The following is a 21,373-nucleotide window of genomic DNA, read 5'->3' as shown; positions in this document are numbered from 1 at the left end:
CTTCAAAAACTTTATTTCACCACATCTTGTTTATCAGGAGTATTGTTCCTCCACTGACCAGATGATTAGGTATGGTATTACCCTACCACAATGACAGGGTGTATTCTCATTTTATTTTACATCATGAAAATGATGTAAGTTCTCACCTCCCCAAGAAAATTAACTCCCATGATATGACAACGATTAGCTGAGTTTTTAACCTAGTATGATGACAACAAAGTGTTTCCATTTTTCTATGATGAAAAGGTATGCTCACATTCAATGTGATAAGATATATTACTATCCAATACAATAAGATATGCTCCCATTCAACGTGATAAGATACACCATCTCACATGCAGGTAATTCTCTGTACACTGGGATAAGGTTAAGAACCACACGGTTTTGTTAATTTTCTCCATTTCTTATATTTTGCTTACAAAAATTTTTTGCTCAGATTATCCCTAGAAATATATAAATAGGAGTTAAAATTTTGCATTTTAACCTATTAAAAATAGTATATATATACAACCTAACTTATATTTTAAGGCTTAGTGGTTTAGAGTGCTCAATTCACATGACTAAAACTTTCCACCAAACATGCTATCCTTTTCACCTGCAGGACCATTAAAACGTAATGACCAATGTTTAGTACCAGCAGCCTAGGAGTTGGTGGTGGATGGCATTCAATACTATACTTCCCTGTAGTCTATCATTTCAAAATTAAAGAGGACTAATACAGGAAGCCCTCTTGATGAATTTTACACAAAGCTATTTGCGTAAAATTCATCAACAGCCATACTTATATTTTAAAATTGTAATTAACTACAGACACTGACTTATTACATATAGATCTAACAGAGCAACATCTGATCCTCATCATTCATTAAAGCAATAGGCCAAAAGAGAAACACCACAATATAAAGGATCTTCGAGACAAACAACTTTTTACACATAAGAAAATAGAAAAAAAATGAGTACATTTACGTTCAATACAAAGCATATGGTTTAATCTAAGTCTTGCAAGAGCTCTAAATATTTCAAACTCTAACTATACTAGATACACAGAATAACAGAAAAATAAAACCTATGTTTGAAGGCTTAAATAAAAACTTACCATCATAAAATATACTTAATAATTCCTAATATTCTCTCTCTCTCTCTCCATTTTCTTATGATTATTGTGATTGATGGTTGATGATAAAAACAAAACAGGTATCTAGCAAAAACATTGTACCCTTAAAACAAAACTTCAAATGTTATACTTGGAAGAAAAAAACCTTTAACATGATAATTGTCTGTAGTTAATCTGAGAATACCTGAAAACTTTCTTTAAAAAAAAAAATCTAACAAAATAAAGTAAAGAGGCATAGCCTTTATGTGAGCTTTTGACACCAACATCTTTCCCCATTCATTCAAATTAGTCTGATGCCTTGGATTTGCTTTTCAATGTGATTCAAATGTTGAATTATTAATTAGAAAAAACAAAATAAGCAAAAATAAACTAATCAAATCTCTGAATTTCCTTTAGTTCAACAAACCTATAGGTTATTGAAGTCTTCAGAGGTTCTGGTGTGGTAGGGGTAGATTCATCTTTAGGATCAGCTAATGCATTTTCAGTCACTGTGTTAAAGTTCCTATCGCCATCTTTATTAGGTTTGCCATATGAAAAATTGTCATTTCTTGATCTGGAAACTTCTGTAAGTGATTGCTGTTTAGATAAGGAGGTCAATGGTTTCATTTCATTTTCCTCGTTGACAATAAGGGGATGCTTGCGCTGATGCTGTCTAGAAAGGGACGAAATACTGACTCCTGATCTTGGAAGGGGTAATGGTGGACCCTCATTGGATGGAAACTTTGGTTTTTTTTCTGAGTAACTGCTAACAGGAGAGCTATTGGCTTTGCTTTCTCTTTGTTCATCCAAAGAGGAATTGTGTCTCTGTGGCTTTGGTAATGTACTAGATGCTGGTGATGATGATACTGCGGATCTCACAGGAGGAAGAGGAGGGGAAACTGATAATACACTAGAGTGCTCATCGTGTGCACCAGCCACAGACCTGGAACCCACAAATGTACGCGATGTCGCTCCTTTGGATGAAATGGGAGTACTTTGGTGTTTATTGCCACGCACTTTTGGCTGGACGAGGCCTCCTTTTCGAAGCATTCTTAGGGGGTTGGACTCGGGTGTTTCTTCCAAATTTGACACATCTTTATTCTTGGAGAGTCTTGATGCCAATTGATTGTCTTTGTTCCTGGACTGATAATGGTGATTATTATCTTGAATGGTTACAGTAGACTGATGACAAATGGCAGATACTTGTGGCTGGGTTGTAACTGGCTCAAGGATGGGACTGGATGAAGTAGATCCACTGGACTTTATCCCTTGTCCATTATCAACAACAGAATGGTATACATCCTGAGCTTCATCACTTAGTTTTAAATCTTGAATGGATTCAGTTTCAGAACTGAAATTTCTTTTTTCAGCTTTAGGACTAATTTTAAACCTAAAAGAAAACTTTTTTTTCACAGGTGAGGTTGGAGATTTGGGACTCTCTTGACTAACAGGATCTTGAGGGCCAGAATGAATGCCAAATGTACTTTCTTCAGCTAGCTTCTTGGCCATGGCTATGGCCGATTCTAAAGACTCTGCATCTGAAGCTGAAATAGTTTTGAGTTTTGGTTCCTTTTTTGTACTTTCCTGTTTCTTCAAGGAAATACTCCTCTTGCTTTCTCTTCCAAACATACTATCATTAATTTTGTTTCCATTTGCAGCTTTAGGCAACTCCATTACCTCTATATCTGAAGATAAAACATCCACATTTGAATTTTGACCAGTTTCATCCAAGCTCTCAAAAATATTCTCACGTCCTGCTGCACCATCCACATTACAGTAAAAAAGTTCTTCAGAATTTGTACAGCCTAGAGCCTTCAGAAATTCATCCATCAATGATGGGCCTAAATCTGGAACCTAGATTTACAAAGAACATTTTTAATACTGTATATAAATTACCTATGTATATATAGATGGACACATACAAATAATAATGTAATGACACATGCTATTCCTATTAAATTACAAAACATTTGTAATTAACTTCTTAAAATTATATAATGTTCTTGTTTCAACATCTGTTCAAAAGACATTAGTTGAGAAGTTGGGAGAAAATGTATTACTTAACAAATCCTGCACTGTACACACACACACACACACACACACACATATATATATATACACACACACATACAAATAATAATGTAAGAGTAATAAGACATGCTATTCCTATTAACAGGTATCTAGCAGTGCATGTATGTATGGTGAGGTTTCAAATTAAAGTGAATAGCCATTACTATCTATGGTTTAAGTATTTGAAGGCAATGTACCTAAAGTTTTAAAAATGCTACAGTTAAGCCTGGATATAACAGTAATTCAAACGCTTTTCAGGCATCAAAAGGTTTGCTAATGTTATGAAAGTTAAAAATACAGCTCTTGCTTCAATCGTATGCACTCTGACCTTTTAACAAAATTCAGAGAAAAAACATGTTTCACTGGGTAAAAGTTGGAACTACAATGTTCATGTAACTAGAGTGGTTTAATTGAAACACAGACAGAATTTCTGAATAAAGTTTTCATCCACCTTTTTCTCTCTTTAAATCAATAAATAAAACTAATTCCAATAATAAATAAATAATACACTAGGAACAGAATTAAAGTGCACTAGTTGCACATCTATGAAGAATATGACTTACTTTCTTATTCAACCAGAAACGAGTTAACCAAGATAATTTCAAATCTTTGAAATTACTTTTCAAACTTCTACCTACTCGAGGCATTGTAAAAGCATGCTTTATAACAGACAAGGGGGCTTACAACATGTGAATTACCTTTAGCAACAACATACAATTTTGTAGCGTCTCAATAACAAGAAAAGGTTAAAGTTTGTTTGTTTTTCTCTCCCAGGCAAAATTATCAACTTGAGTACAAGTCTGCTGATAAGCCAAGTATAATGCACGTGTGCAGTAAAACATTATCAGACCTAAATGCTTCTAATCAATTACATTTGGTAAACAAATAAAAACAGCTATCCTGTAAAGGCATATGTCTATACTTAAGGCACAAAACTTGATCAGAGATCTGTGCAGTGGACAATCTATATCTATTCTTATCTGATTCAGAATGAATATATTTGAAATGAAATTGGGAGTTTAATATATTACACATCAATTAGTGATTCTTTATTACTAAAGATAATATTTATTACGAGATGTTATATTACAAAAGCATGACTGGTGTATGGTTTCAACTGACCTCTCATTGGGTCTTCACGTACGAGCACAATATCTTTACCAGTGGTCTGCCTATTAAAGCACTACGTAAATGAGCTTATTAGAGTTTATCACAATTTTTAATTAAATCTAAGGGTGAAAAGTACATAATAAATTTAGATTAGATATGTTTTTTGACAAAAACCAACACAAGTTTACTGCAAAAAATATTCCATTATAAACAGGAAGGACAGAACTGAATACTCCAGAAAAGCAAGATAAATGTTGAGAAATAAGAAAGCTTATAACTTTTATATTACTGTTTATGAGAATTGTATATAAAACATTATTTTAACAGTTAAGTAAATATTAACATGAAAAGGAAGACTTAAAAACAGCAAGACCAAACCCAAGATGGATAAAAAAAAGTTTTATTTATCAAAATAAACCTCAACAAGTACAACAAAAATGCTGCATGTATTAAAACAGAGGTTAAGATCGATAGTGTATCCCCACTGCAACATGGGTTCTACTACTACAGGCACTTCTAATATCCCACATTACAGCCTTTACTCTAGAGTTCTTTTAATATAAGCATCATTTGTATTCTACTCAAGGCTTGTTTTGACCACGAAATTATAAAGAAACACAATGTAGAAAATAACAATCTGTAATACTTTGTACATAATGAAAATTTCTAGAAAACAATGAATAGTTAGCTGTAGACTCTGGTTTAGGCAGTACAGGAAGAAAGAGCTTACAAATCCTAACTGTTAGATAAAAACTTTTCACTGCACAAAATTAATGTGAAATGTATCAGTTGTTAAGATTATCTTTTGTCAAATTAAAGTGAGCAGGTGTTACTAATCTATGGTTTAAGCATTTCTAGGCAATGTACCTAAAGTTTGAAAACTGCTACAGTGGAAGTATGTATTGTGTTTTTAAATATGGCAATGCTCCACTCTTCCATTTAAGTCAGCAGTGAAAGCCAGATTAAACACAAAAAAGTGAACATGAAAACACAATACAAATAATAGATTCATTGATACATAAATCTTTATAACAATAAATGAAATGAGTAAATTATAGATTCACTAATTTATAAAACCATATGAAATCAAGTTAACTGATCAGGTTATAAATTATTAGTTCAAAAAGGCTCCAATACACCTATCAAAAGCTTGCTAATATGAATATAAAAACATATAGAGTAAATTTCAAATTATCTATTTTGTTACTGTCAAAGGTCAACCAACAAACTTTTTTAGGTTGTTTAGATCTGGACTAAAAAAATAAACCGTTATCTGCATAGATAAGGCATAACTTGTAATTATGTTGTTTATTTGAACAAGTCAATGATGTTCAAAACATGAGACAGCTGCATTACTTTTACTGCCATGATAAGCCAAGCTCGCTTCTGAATACCACCGTTTCAACCAAGAGCGTACGTGATACCGAATAGTTTATCTCCTTAATAATATATGCAAGACAAACAGACTAGCACAACATAAGTTGGGCCATCGACTAACATACACCTCCAGAAAAGCTGAATAATCAACATAATTGATTTCTTCCCATGAACATAAATTACATCAAAGAGTGTCAAAAATAATCAACAGAATTTTTATTTACTGCTTTCTAAGAGATACACACATACACACACACATTTTTATATTGTATACGAGAACAAATTTGGGGGTTGAAAAAAGTCTTGTATACCATTTTATATCTAAAGAGCTCTTCCAATTTCAAAATTACCCCTTGAATTCTTTTAGTTTTCATTTAATAGAAAAATTATGGGCAAGTGTTAACTGTGTCTAATTCAAACTATCACAATTTAAACTAATAGTAACAAGTATGTGTAAACCTATTCAACAGGTCTAAAGCATATATTAAACAATATACTGTTGTAATTTTTAAAGAACTATCTTAGGTTTGCTATGGTAATTAAAATTCTGTCTAGTAAGGTATATAAAAATATTAATGTTACTAATAAAAATGTGAAATCTCATTATTACTATAATAAAAAACAACTTAAAAAAAACTCAAATATTAACAAAACCAAAACTCACTTCAAAATCGAAATTTTCATCAAGGGAAGAGACGTCACTGATTTCCTTATCTTTACTTGGACTTTCAGCTAGCCCAGTGAGACCTGAAACAATTATCAAGTGTTTAAACTATGGGCTGACACATACTGAAAATCAAAAACATTATAATTTATCTTCTCAGAACTGGTGGGAAATGAAAGTGAGAACCAAGGCATTAGCCATTGCCTGGAAAACATCAGGACAAGAACTACTGGAAAATGAGAAATACAACATTCATCACCAATAAATTTAGTGCAAGCAGGTGATTAGAACGAGCAGAGATACATAAGAAAAGATTTTCATCTCCTATAAAAACCAATGCTCGTTGTCTTATATCAATCAAACTCAGATGGAACGATAAAACTGAGCAAAAAAACCTGAGACAAATGTGTAACAACTGTACTAAAATTAAAGCAATAACTTTAAAAACATTCTACACAAAATGCTTTAACCTAAACATGACTTATAACTAGAACTAACATTTCAAAAACCAACAATTAATGCTTCAATCGAATCACTTCCCAGAAAGTTTTTATGTGACTTAACTGAAAATAAGAAAATTGTGTTGCCAATTTCACCAGAAGGTCTTTACAATATGATATCAAATCACTAGCACAGCTAATAACAAGACCTTTACCTACAAACATTCTCACAGAGAATCAGGAATGTTTTAACATGCTGGAAGAATCTGTCATTCATTAGATGTTCAACAAGTGTGTTCATATACGATCATAAAGTCAGTCACATATCAGGAAACTGAACAAACAACAGTAAAGAGAAAACTAGCCCTCAATATATACTGATGTTTTCAATCAATAAAATTTCACTACTTATGATTGATTATTCAACGAACTTCATGCATCCATAATGAGAGTATGAAGGGTTTTCAAGCAACTAGCACTTGACAAAGATCTGAGCAAGAAGTTCAGATGGGACGATAAAACTAAACACAAAATCTGAGATAAATGTGTGACAACTGTACTAAAATTAAAGCAATAACTTTCAAAACATTCACTAACTTATAAAACCATATGAAATCAAGTTAACTGATCAGGTTATAAAATTATTAGTTCAAAAAGACTCCAATACACATTTCAAATAACTGATGTTTATCAGACCACCAACACATTGAGACATTCGGTGCCTATAGCCCTCATTCATAGACAATTTAGGGACTTGACTCAGTACAATAATAAAACAAATATTTTTCACTCATCTTGATATTGTACTGATAACTAAAAGCAATCAAGTCATTTAAGAATTTACATCTACTTAAATAAACGTAAAAGTAGCATTTGCTATATGTAAGAATTACACTCCAGGTGACATGAATGATATTAGACCATTGATCTACATTATTTACTTCTAGTAGAGTTAAACTTCTGTTAAAAACTACATGTAAACTTATGGTAAGGCTGAACACCTTACATTTATACTAGTTTTTAAATGATGAATATTTTGAACATAAGAGCTTTTTAAAATCAAATGTACAAATTCACCTGGTCATTGATAAATGACTATTCCCTAACTACCACCAGAGGACAGAGACAGGCACTTCCTAGCTACTCAATCTGGAATACTCAATGTTTTCTTGTATGGCTCTTGATATTTACCAGACCACCAGCACATGTCTCAGACATTTAATAACTACTTCACCAGACAACCACTGTATTTACTGGATTGCTAGCATATGCGACATACATTTAGTAACTACTTACTACTACATGACCAACACATCAAATAAGTTATATTTACCAGACTACCAGCACAGTCCTGAGACATTCAGTGCATATCTATCACCAAATAACTGATGCTAACCAGACCATCAGAACATTCCTGAGACACCCAGTGCCTACCTGCCACCATATAACTGATGTTTACCAGACCATCAGAACATTCCTGAGACACCCAGTGCCTACCTGCCACCATGTTTACCAGACATCAGAACATTCCTGAGACACCCAGTGCCTACCTGCCACCATATAACTGATGTTTACCAGACCATCAGAACATTCCTGAGACACCCAGTGCCTACCTGCCACCATATAACTGATGTAACCAGACCCAGAACATCAGAACATTCCTGAGACACCCAGTGCCTACCTGCCACCATATAACTGATGTTTACCAGACCATCAGAACATTCCTGAGACACCCAGTGCCTACCTGCCACCATATAACTGATGTTTACCAGACCATCAGAACATTCCTGAGACACCCAGTGCCTACACCATATAACATGTTTACCAGACCATGCCTACCTGCCACCATATAACTGATGTTTACCAAAACCATCAGAACATTCCTGAGACACCCAGTGCCTACCTGCCACCATATAACTGATGTTTACCAGACCATCAGAACATTCCTGAGACACCCAGTGCCTACCTGCCACCATATAACTGATGTTTACCAGACCACCAGCACATTGAGACATTCAGTGTCTATCTATAACCAGATAACTGATGTTTACCAGACCATCAGAACATTAAAGATGTTTAGTGCCTACTTATTACCAGATAATTGCACTGAATCTTGATAAAATATCTAATGTTAAACGAGTATTTTTAATCCTACAGTACCACTGCCATTTTTACCCCTTGGTTACCACCACATTTTTAAATTTGGAATGTAATTACAGCTTAATGCTTATGATACCTTAAACTTTCTTATTTTCTGAAGACTGTGATGGTTGTTACATAACATATTTTAACTAGTTAAGTTTGTCTGTTAACACTAAAATACTGTTAAAAATAGGACATTGATCATTGCTTCCAAATTACCATGTGAGATGAATTAGTTTATTATCAGAAAACTAAGGTTTAGGAGTTTATTACAAACAGAAGTACTGTGTTTTAAAGTCTTTTGCCACACAGGATTTCAATATTTGACAAGAGTTATTTTTCAGTTCAAACATCAGCACAAACCACAAAGTATAAAGTCAAGATTTGATCTTTGCAATCATTACGTTTTAATCTTGTTCATCAGAAGTTTTTATAAAAGTAAATTTATTCACTTTTCTAATTTCCTTATCTTGTATTTATTCTTTATTTTAAAGCACAAATTAAAATATTGTTCTTAATTAATTATTTTTAAAAGGAGTCACAAAGCACAAGATGTGCTACAGTTATGCTGTGACTGTTCCTTGAATGCATCATCAACCAGACAAGTGGCAAACAAAAACACCCACAGTACTTACTGGGGTTTTCAGTGGATGACTCATTCAGCTGACTTTTCTTTGGAGATGATTCACCATCAACTTCATCTGCTTTAGAACTCTCTAAATTTTCATCAAAAGTAAAATGTAATCACAGATAAAAGGAAAGATACAGTAATCATAATAGCACTACACAGATACTTTAAAAGGAAAAAGACAGACAAAATTACTCATAAAAGCAACATACATATGTACAGATATTTAAAAGAAGAGAGAAAGTCAACTATAACAGTAGCATCTGACAGTTAAAAGGAAAAATGAAAGAATACTTCTTTTTTAAAATCTCAAACTATTCTTATAATTTCAAATTTAATACTTTATCTATCTCAGGTTTCACAAGTGTTTACCAAAAATATAACAGTTTATAACAGCTGTTTCAATGTTTTTTTTTAACTCTACCTTTTTACCAGACTTAGAAAATTGTAATTTATAAAAGAAACAAATCTGGACATTTTAATAAAACGTCCCTCACGTCAGTTTTGATTATTCTTGTCAGAAAGTTCAAAAGATACCAACTTCAAGATATTTAACACCTCTTTGGAAAAACTACGCTTAGGAAAGAATTATGCAATAAAACACTAAATCAGTGGTCGAGAAAGGAAAGAATTGTGCAATAAAACACTAAATCAGCGATGTCGAGAAACAACGTTTTGATCTTCTTCGCTCCTCTATGTAAAATATTTTCTCAACCCAAACGAGCCATTTTTACATATATAAAACACTAAAAATATTGATTTTGTGACTGCTTTGGCATGAATTCTAAACTATATAGATGGCTGATCACCTAACCACATCATATTTCGAAACATTCTTAAAAAAAATTACTGATTAAGAGATCACTTTATCTATTAAGCCTAAAGGATAGATGAAGTTCATACTTGTGCATCAAATTTTTCTGATCGACTAATTTAACCTGAAATATCTACCTCGGTAAGACAGCGTGGACATAATTGAATGTGCAGAGCTCTTAATTTTCGTAACTGTTACAGTCATAAACTGTAATAATTTTACACATTGAAAGTGGTCCTGTTTATTTGAATAAAATAATGTTTTTATTATTATTTATTTTTCACAAAATTCCTATTCATTTAAGAATGAAATCAATAAAGACAGAATGAAACCCTCATGTATAATCCTAGTGAAAGTTGTGTTCTTGTTATGAAATGAGTACTTTTATTTAAAATTAGGTTCTATATTATAAAGAAACAGTTTTAGTACATACCACAGTTATTTTTGTAATTGTCTGAATCTTAAATATCCAAAGCTTAAAAATTTTAATAAATGTTTGTTTCTGGTTTCATTCACTAAAGGGTACAGGAGTTTTGGTTGTATCCATCAACACTGACATACAAGCTATGTTCATTGTTGTAAGTTGATTATTTCATATCCTAGGGCTTATCTTTTGAAACTATGACAAGCCAATTATCATTTGCTTAACAATTTTCTTTATTACATTTTGGTTTAGGTAGTTTCTTGCCAAAAAATAGTACCACTCATAACACGTTTAACTTGCATAACATTTGTGAAAAACAACATGTAACAGGGTATTGTTTGTGATATTATTGTTAAATAACTTTTTTTTTCCTTGTTTCATATACTTGTGCAAAGCTGTCCCTAATTTTAAACTAATAAACTTGAAGAAACAGACAATCAACAGCACCCACAATCACACCAATTCTTCAGTTATACTAACCCTTTGGAGGAGACAGGTCACAAAAGGGTGTTTGTTGACTTGCATTCAAAATTTTATTAACTATTGTTTTATGAATATATGTCTTGTATTAAATTGTAGATTATAATTCAAACTTTAACAATATAGGTGCATTAAGGTTTTAATTTAACAGTAAATATTAAAAAAACACATCTAAATATAGATTTTAGTGAGTCATGTGGTATGTTGAATGCAGCAATGTTTAAAATTAGTATTTTGACATAAATATTTTGCTGAGATATGGTCTATGTGCTGAATCACACACTGTTCACCTCTTTCCAGTTTAGAAAATGGTCCTTTATATACACTTACTTCAATATATGACATATTAATAATCAATCTACATGTTCTAGATTGTTCTAGTATGTTCCCCTAGTTGTTTCTCAGCCATTTTAGTCTATGACAAGGGTACCATGATCTTTTGAACCATGTTTTCATGATGATAGGTTGTGTCTTCATGCTGCTCCAAGTGTCATGTATTAAAATCTACGTACACTTTAGTTACCAAGCTTAAGACTGTTCAGTGGACTTCTTTGGTTGGTTGTTTTTTTCTTGTTTGTTTGTTTGTTGTTGGTGGTGTTTTTGTTTTGTTTTTTTTTTTTTTTTTTTTTGGGGGGGGTGCGCGCGCACGTGTATATATATGTATATAGAAAACCTTAAAAAAATTAATGTCATATCCTTCATGTGTGGAATTTTAAAAGGAGCAGCAACCTATCATCAAGCAGTAACCGAGTTCAAAGATGGTAGCTGGAAGAGAACCGCGTGGTTTACTTTTCTATATTTTAATGAAAATAAGTTTAATAATTTATTTCTAAATAGTAATAACTTAAATACATATATAATGTACAATAATTGAAATGTTATTGTATATTACAAAATACTAGTCCACTATAACACAATCAAGACAGGGTCACTTTGTAAAGACCAAAGATCAGTTCTATAATATTGGATACGCAATGAGTGCACATGCATCACGTTAATACATGTTATGTAATGCTAGCTAGAAAGATCAATAGAACAAAAAATAAATACAGAGTTATGAGACTTAAGTTACTTAAACTAAACATTTATATTTTCATGTTATAATATGTAGTCATTCTAGCATGAAAATAATATTATTTATTTCTTTTTTTATAAGAGTTATAAAGTTGGTTGAGGAACAGAAATCCACACATAGTTAGAGTACAGAAAATTGTACAAAATGTAGTCTTACTGAAAACAAATGTTTGAAATGTGTTTAAGAGGTTTTAGAGAGTACACAAATATTTTAGACTTTTGGGACAAAGTTTTTTTTTAATCATAGCACATCACTTTGCATTGAGACTGGCAACGAAACAGGCTTAACATTTTCAAACAAATCTTTAATAAAAATATTTCAGTAAATATATAATTTTTTGTGTACAAAATACTTGCTATCTTTACTAAACGTCTACCAAATTTTGTGAAGAAATACATGGTGTGTCAAAAGTTATAGTTCAAATACTTAATGTGTGCAAACGTGTAGACAAACTTGTGTATGTTATACTGGGGCTGTCATAAAAAAGTTAATCAAATAGCGAGATATGACAATAATTCTCATAACGTACTCATGATAAAGTGTGGAACACAATATTGTAGCAAAAGGAAACACAAAGCATGGCCTTTAATTTTATAATTCAGCATACTAAATACCAGCTATACCTAATCAAAGTTTAAAAAAGCAACTCTTTTTCACTACTAATTTGGAATCTCTAAATTAAAAAAATAACTATTCTTATTAATTAGAAGAAGCTTCTAATATTTCCGGCTCTTGAAAGTGTGTACAGATTAAAGTAGTTATCGTACTGCATTTGAAGTTTCAGATGTACTCACGATATTTTGACATTCGTTTCGGAAGCTGACTGTACTTGTTTCCAAGAAATGAAATGTCTCCAAAAAACGTGCCATCCACTCCAACATGAACAGTGTGTTTAAGATCCCCTTGAGGTCGTGAAATCATATCTGGAGTTAATCTGAATGCAAAATAAATCATTTTCATTGTGCAATATAATAAACTTGTTTTTGATACAAATACACCTAACCCATCATAATAATGAATCCATCAAGTGTTCATATCTGTAGCAAAATTAACATGTAAAATATTAGAATAAAATTATTATTTATTCCATTTATAACAAACTGATTAACTATCATTAAATATTATATCATATATTTTAATTACTACTGTTCATACTTAATTAGTGCAACGTATTTCATGTGTTCTTATATTAACTTTCAATTTCACAACAATTATGTTTACACATTCTCACGTGAAGTCCACCTTATTATGAGAACTCAAGTTACTCTGAAATATTTTATATAAACTTCAAGAACATTTGATTTAAATAAAACTATATTTTCTAGAATAACAAGGGATTCTTTATTTTTCCTTTTATCACACACTGAAAAGTAATCTTTTGGATCTATGGAGTTATTATTGTTTGAAACTTTATATTTCTCAATGTTAGCAGCCAGGTATTAACTTTGTATGGATGACTTGTGTATAAAAGTTTTATGACATGTACAATTACAATAAAATCTGTGTAAAAATAGTTTAGGTAAATAAGACAGCAATGATAATGAATGTTGATTCACTGGTGCGTCTTTCTGAATTCCAGAAAATGGTACTTGAATCCATAAAGATGGGAGTTTGAGCATTAGAATGCTGTATTCATTACTTTGTTAAGAACAGATTCACCAGTTATTTGTATTCTTAATAAGTAAATTAAATGTACAGGACAATGTAAACTGCAAATCATCAGAATATTTCTGTTTCATCCTAACTACAATTTTTCTTAAGTCGTGGTTGTGTTTCACCGAGGTTTTCTTCTATTTAAACATTACAATTTGAGCGTAATCATTACGACTATACCCTCATACAGACAAATATTACGACTTGTTGCAACTCCCAAATTATTATATATTATATAGGCCTATACAATAGTGATATATTGTTCCCCCAGGGCTTGAAAGGGGTGAAAAGAAAATTTCTAGCAAGATACAAATAAATTTTGATGATAAATAAAAGACATAGTCCAAATGGCTACTGGGAATAATCATGTTTGTGCTTGAAATAATAAAAAAATATTTGTATCTCCAACATCTACCAACAGTTTGAGTGCGGTGCTTCTCCATACTGGGTACGCGGGGGAATCCATAGTTATGTCATCAGTGCTTGTCAGCCAATCAGTGCTCACATAGATGGGTATTTCTCGTTTTATAAGCGGCATAGAAACACCAATGTGATCGTTCACAAGACGGAAAAAAAGAGGCCTCATTCACCAGATTGTCTTGTTTCTGGCAATTCTAAAAGGACTAAAACTATAAAAGGGCTCCGTTTACAATCATTACGCTCAGTCATTTGAAATAGTTGGCATCTCTGTAATTAGCTGTGTCGTCTCCAGAATATAATTAATCCTGTTCAGCCCTGCATCATATATTAAGTCTGCAATCACGTAAAACTTAAAAAGGACTTTAATTAATTAAAAATACTCTGCAATTTATAAATTTACCATTTTGTTTGGTCTCTTAGACGTTAAGCAATATGCAACTTAAAAATAAAGCTGTCAGAAGCACAAAACTTTGATACATCCCAGTTCAACCGTATTCCTCATGATTCAGCAGTTAAGCCTACTTTACCAAACACAAATGTGTTAGCTTCTTGTACACACAGGGCTAGAAGATGTTCAAAGAAGAAGACAGTGTAAGTGGAGATTAAATGAACTTAAGGAAAACAAAATTATTTATTGCAAGACTTGGCTGGGAAATATTAGAACATGGAAGAAATGCAAAAGGAATGAATGAGGGCAAAACTTGAACAGTATGATAAAAAGATAAGTTGTAAATAACGTATGTCGATGGTTTTTTTTGTTAAGCATGAAAACATTTTGTGCTGATACCTGTAAACAAAGAACAAAAAAGATACAAGGTAATCTCTTGTAATTATCTACAAACTGAATTAATATTTAATTTCTGAGAGACACAATGAATTGAATACTTGATTGAAAAATGCAATAATGGCACCTTTAATACTACACAAGAGAGACGTAAATCTTACTAGAGGAGGCCTCAATGCTACATAGGTCAAAACACTAATTATTAAAATCAGCGTATGTCTACTGTAAAAGTTACAGTTATTGTGTTTTAGAATTTATCTAGGTAACTTGTGTTTCCATCCATAAAGGAAACCTCTCTCAGATGTATGATTGAGTTTAATATTAGCTATAGTAGCAGGTTTCAACTGGTAAGTTAAAAATAATAATTAAAGAATTGCAATACTATGTATGAATGGTACATTATGTCCACATGTAACAGGCAGCCAGGTCAAAGTGCACTCAAATTCAGATACACCCATCCTCAATTTCAAGCTAGTAGCCATGTGAAAGGTACTAATAGCTAAAAAGGCATTGCCTGGTTCTTTGAGTCAAATAACAGGGGTAAATGTCACTTTTATGTCATGTCCACGTCTGAAAGGTCCGAGTGTTGTATTATGTTTAGTGCTCTGGACCCTTTGATTGAAAGTCTAACATACTAACCACTAGGTCAAACTGCCCTAATAATCAACAATGATGATGATTCAGTGGTAAGCAGTGATAAAAACAGGTCTTTTTTTTACGAAGTAAACAAAACCTTCCAATCAAATGTAATTTTCCGATTCATTCTCTACTTCTATTCCTTATTATTACCTGCGTCTCACTCCATTTTTGCCATCACTACTATTGAAGCTACGTGGAGATGTAGTTTGGCCATCGAAAGGAACTGTATCATCTGGATGAAAGAGACCCACCTCTCCATTACTCAATACACCTTTGCATACATTGTAACAATTTGGTAATGGCCTGTAATGACATACACACAAGGCATTTAACAACACAGTTAAATAAACAAATGGATGTAAAAATTGTATTTACTGCACATGAAAATGTAAATTTGAACATGTGATAGTAACTTTTGGTTTTAACTTAGGCGAAAAAGAAATCTATAACATGTAACAGCTAAAAATTAAAAGGAAAGAATACATTATAAGGAGGATAGAAGAATCTTATCCAATATATACAAACCTTAGATGAAGTACACTTAAATGTAAATTCATGAGAAAAAAACAACAACAAATTCCAACCACAATACACACTTCCAACACTACGAGGGCACATTAGATCGTGACTCATCTTATAAAATGTGTCCTGATGTTTGTATTGTGGCTGCAATTTTTTTACTCATCTAGAGTTATGTACAGTGAATTAAAAAGCAATAAGTAACTTCATAACTCTTTGATAAACAAATAGACTACAAGATGCCAAGCTGCATTTCCTTGGTTTACTGACCCAAGCTGTGCATATGAACCTTAAACAGTTGAAACTGCAGTCCTCAGCACAGGGTACAGCCAATCAAAGAATGGATTCGGCTTCTACATCAAAGATTATATTTTCAATCTAACCTTTGATGAAAAAGACAACAGCACTCTTGAACTGCCAAACAGAAACTAATGAACATATGCTGTACATAAAACATGTTTTTATTACCAGGTCTACACTGACAGAAGTTTAATAAAAATACAAAACAAGTAGAAGTAGATATTGATACAAGCAATTTAACAATGGATCTTTTGAACCTCATGTAGTGTGGTGAAGCACAAATTATGCAGTGCTGATTATTTTACTTTAATCAACATATTAAAAGAACATAAATACAAATGACAATGAAAACTCATTCATCAAAGCAGAATGTAACATCTCATAAATGATAAACACTAGTCATTCCTTCTATCCACTTCCCTGAAGATGAACCAATTCTGAGACAGAATCATTTCTAAATTTACCAGAATGAATTCAGAGGAAATGCTGAAAGACATTTAACTAAATCATGTCAAAGTTCAAATTATTTACACAGTTAACTTACTGTCTCTGATAACCTACATACAAAACTTTAATAAGAGTAAGTGCCCACTTTTATAATAAATAAAAAAGAAAAAACTGGTTGATTAATGTTAGCCTGATGATTGTACACAATGACCATTGGTGAAGAGATATTAAAACCTAAAACAATAGAGCTATTACATCAAATAAGTCTCTAATTACTTTCAAGTTATATACTTATTTTATCTTAAACTATATTTAAAAAATATCTAGTTAATAGATTGCTAACCTCCTGTCTAAAATGGTAATGACGTCTTCTAACTTGTATTTCAACCAAGCTTTCGAAGTCTTGCCTGACTCTGGTTCAGTGGGTCCTCTTACAACTCTCACTTGCTCCATTTTTGACTTGGAATATAAAAATTAAACATCTGAACAATATATGTTTTGGTATGTCTAAGGCTAACTTATTCTGTTAACAGCTGCTATTACGTTCACTGCTGTTTTATATCTAAAAAACTGTTCTCAATCAAATATAATAATATTTTACTATAGCTCATAGAGCCCAACCTGACAAAATGGGTTTACAAAAATATTTGTGGTAGACCTATTAGAAATGTTATTAAAATTATTTTTGTTTTGTTTATGAGAGAACATTAGTGTAACTACATTCTTGTGTTTTTAAACCTAATACTTTATACACTCTGTTCTCAGTTTTAAAGAACAGAAAATGAGAACAAAAACTGCCACAACTATTCAGCAATACTTTCATCATCTAGTCCATTTATATAGATCACAGTATTTAAAAACAACAAAAACATATAATTACCAGTTACTGCATTTGAAAGTGCACTTTTTATTGGACATTCGAACATGTGCACAGATAGATACCCATTTCTGTAGCTTTGAACAAACATTTAGAAAGAATAATTAATTCCTTTAACAGTATTAATTTACATGTACCTACTTTTAATATAAGTTGATACAAATCAGCAAAAGATGGTCTGTCAGCAGGTTCGTGTTCCCAGCACTTTAGCATGAGTGAGAAGTAAGTCTTAGGGCAGTGGCTTGGCTGCTCTAGTCGCTCGTACTTAGGTGCATCAATGGAATCAAGTATCTAACATATAAATTATTAATTTGAATTCAAAAAACATGCCCTAAACTTGATTATTTTCATTGACAGTTTTATTGAACCATGTTAATATTTACTTGTTTGATGCATTTTTAAATAATTTTAGTTCTAAAATTTATTTGAAACCTCCACCTCTGGTCAGTCACTAAGTAAAACAATTCCAAACATAGAACTTTTTGATAAATTGGTCGACCAAGTAAAGATGTTGTAACATTATCCATAAAACAAATCTAAAGCTCTTAGAAACTATCAAATGAAGCACGCATCTTTGAAAATCATCATTCAAAACTATTATTTAACTTAACAATAAAAATGAAGTAAGGGTTCTTAAAGTAGCCGATACAAAATATATCTATAAAATAAAAATCATTTTTATCTATTTATATCATGAAAAGAACAAAAACGCAGTTACCAATAAATAAAACATGAATCAATACCGAATGTGCAACATTTATTAAATAATAACTCTCATGTGAAAACTGTTTTAAATTTTCCCTCCTAATGAATTTATTAATTCTCAAACTTGTATTCATAGATTAATTAAACAACATCCTATCTTAAAGCTGCTATTAGACAATATTACCTGGTCCCATGTAAAACCTGGCCACGGTTCTTCTCCATAACTAAACATTTCCCACAGTGTAACACCAAAAGCCCACACATCACATGCTGAATCAAATATCCATGATTTCACAGCTTCAGGAGGGTACCTTTCACAAAAATGGGAAGTGAAACAAATCATTTACAATAACACTTACATTTCTTAATAAACAGAAAAAAAAAAATTCACATTTTTGTATAAAGTAATATATTTTCATTTATTCTTGTGTTCGTTTATTTTACAGCAAAGCCAGATTGCAATATCTGCTATGTACATCATTCACACCTGAACCCTATATTCTGCCACAAGGGGTGGGGGGAACACTATCATTGCATTATTCTTTGCACTTAAATGGCCCAGCACAGCCAGGTGGGTTAAGGCATTTGACTCATAATCTGAGGGTCGTGGGTTCAAATCCCAGTTGCACCAAACATGCTTGCCCTTTCAGCCATGGGGTCATTATAAAGTGATGGTCAATCCTACTATTAGTTGGTAAAAGAGTAGCCCAAGAATTGGCAGTGGGTGGTGATGACTAGCTGCCTTCCCTCTGGTCTTACACTGCTAAATTAGGGACGGCTAGCACAGATAGCCCTCGAGTATCGAGTAGCTTTGCGCGAAATTAAAAAAAACAAACAAACAAAGAGATTGTACTTAAATGTTTACATATCTCACAATTCACTTCTCGTAGGTATGTAAGGATTCTTTCACAGAATTAAGTGAAATTGTTTTGCAAATGTTTACTTGTTTGTTAGTTTTGTATAGGCCTAACATGCTAAGAGTTGCTCTAATAACTAGAAGCTAGTTAGTCTTATTTTTGTAGTGGAAAAAACTTCAGAAGCTAATAAAAAATCTTTACAAAGTAACTTAGCAAAACGTGATACCAGAGTTAAATATCAGGGTAGATTCACCAAAAAGAAATGTGTTATGCTTCTCAAGGATGTTACTTGTTACCATAACTTCGATCGGACGGTTAATATAGATAGAAACCCAAATAATATTGTGATGGAAAATAAGGATCTTGACACAGTGGTGGATATCACTGAAGCCATCAAAGAAGTAACTTGTATAGCATTAGGATATATTTACATACACACTGACTAAATTATATCTTTATGTAAGTCACTATTGGATCTCACTTAAACTACTGTGCACAATTTTGTTATCTTTCTTTAATAAAGAATACTAACTGGAAATGGTTCACAGGAAAGCTGCCAAGGTGATTCTGAAGACAGAACTCATCATGTGAATAAAGGTTGAGATCTCTTATTCTATGTTCACTTGAGAAGAGAAGGATAAAACTTTACAAGACTGTCTGGATTAATGACAGGACAAAAACTTCCCAATTTCTTTGTACTGTATTCTCAAGATCTGGAAGCTACGCTCAAGTTATGTGCTACTTTCCTCAACCAGAATGAGTTGTCATTGGCTGGTACCTTATGAGGAGTTTAAGATGGAAATAAATGAATTCCTGAAGAATTATGAATATCACAAAACTTTGTAGAATGGACGGCAACACGTGTAAAGGATGACGTTTTGAAAGTCTTCCACCTTTCATCTTCAGACTAATGTTTTCTGAAGAAAAGTGGAAAACTTTTGAAATGTCCTCTACACTTGTGTCTCCACTGCTGTCCATTCTACAAAGTTTCATCATGAATACTCTGCCTAAACAATCTATATGTTTAAATGTTTACTTTTCTTATGGGTGGATATGACGGTTTTAAAGGACCCTTTGCTGTCAATACATTACATTAATTGTTCTGAAACTGAAACCGTTTGTTTACAGAGTTACACAATGAGCTGTCTGTGCTTTGCTCACTCAGGGTATAAAATTCTGGTTTACTGTGGGGGTGAGTCTGCAGACATATTGCTGTGCCACTGGGATGGGGGGTGGAAACAAACTGAAACTAATGTAGCTATTAAACTTAAGTAATTGGACATATCATTCTAGAATGCATAAACTACTAGCATCAAAAGTATATTTTTTTTCAGTAATTCACTGCAGTATAAAAACAACTGCTGATTAAAAAAAGTTAATGTTACACTTTTAACATGCACCAAAAAAAAAAAAACAGTGGTGTAAAAGGACAACAGACAGAATTGAATTTTCTGAAGGGTAACGTCTTCTTTACGTTTGTACTTTCAACTTATAACAGCTGGGTAAGTAAACGGTACAGTTTTATGTGTTATTCTAACATTTTATATTTAATTTGTATTGACTTTGGTATCTTAAAGACTAGTGCTGGGTGACTTAATTGGTATAATCAATTACTTTTATTGAATGATGCAATGTAAATTAATTGATTAATCAAAACTAATTATATTAAGTGAAATAAACATCCACATATATTACTGTTTTTTATTATTCCATCAAACAATTAATTGAAACTAGGATTAAACTGATTGTCATGAAAATAACCAATTAATCAGAATTAGGGCTTCCAATTATTACAGTTAATTATTTCAGCTATCCAAGTTATCAAAATATTGCCACTAAACTTGCTCAGCCTTTC

General features: G+C 32.2%; 1 protein-coding gene across 5 annotated transcripts in view; it reads right to left on the bottom strand.

Annotated features, from left to right (window-relative positions):
* Window positions 1-21,373, bottom strand: part of LOC143254217 (uncharacterized) — a 60,052-nt gene that overhangs the window by 6,090 nt on the left and 32,589 nt on the right. For all 5 annotated transcript variants that reach the window (XM_076509008.1, XM_076509006.1, XM_076509009.1 and 2 more), the window contains 8 exons: window positions 18,846-18,972; window positions 18,098-18,247; window positions 17,423-17,538; window positions 15,964-16,116; window positions 13,112-13,251; window positions 9,532-9,612; window positions 6,315-6,397; window positions 1,521-2,947 (listed from right to left, as the gene is read on the bottom strand). In XM_076509008.1, the coding sequence (XP_076365123.1) occupies window positions 1,521-2,947; window positions 6,315-6,397; window positions 9,532-9,612; window positions 13,112-13,251; window positions 15,964-16,116; window positions 17,423-17,538; window positions 18,098-18,247; window positions 18,846-18,972 (2,277 nt within the window). The remainder of the gene's footprint in view (window positions 1-1,520; window positions 2,948-6,314; window positions 6,398-9,531; window positions 9,613-13,111; window positions 13,252-15,963; window positions 16,117-17,422; window positions 17,539-18,097; window positions 18,248-18,845; window positions 18,973-21,373) is intronic.

Source organism: Tachypleus tridentatus, chromosome 6 (assembly GCF_004210375.1).
Source record: "Tachypleus tridentatus isolate NWPU-2018 chromosome 6, ASM421037v1, whole genome shotgun sequence".
NCBI lineage: Eukaryota > Metazoa > Arthropoda > Merostomata > Xiphosura > Limulidae > Tachypleus > Tachypleus tridentatus.
This window is presented reverse-complemented; position numbering and strand designations above follow the sequence as displayed.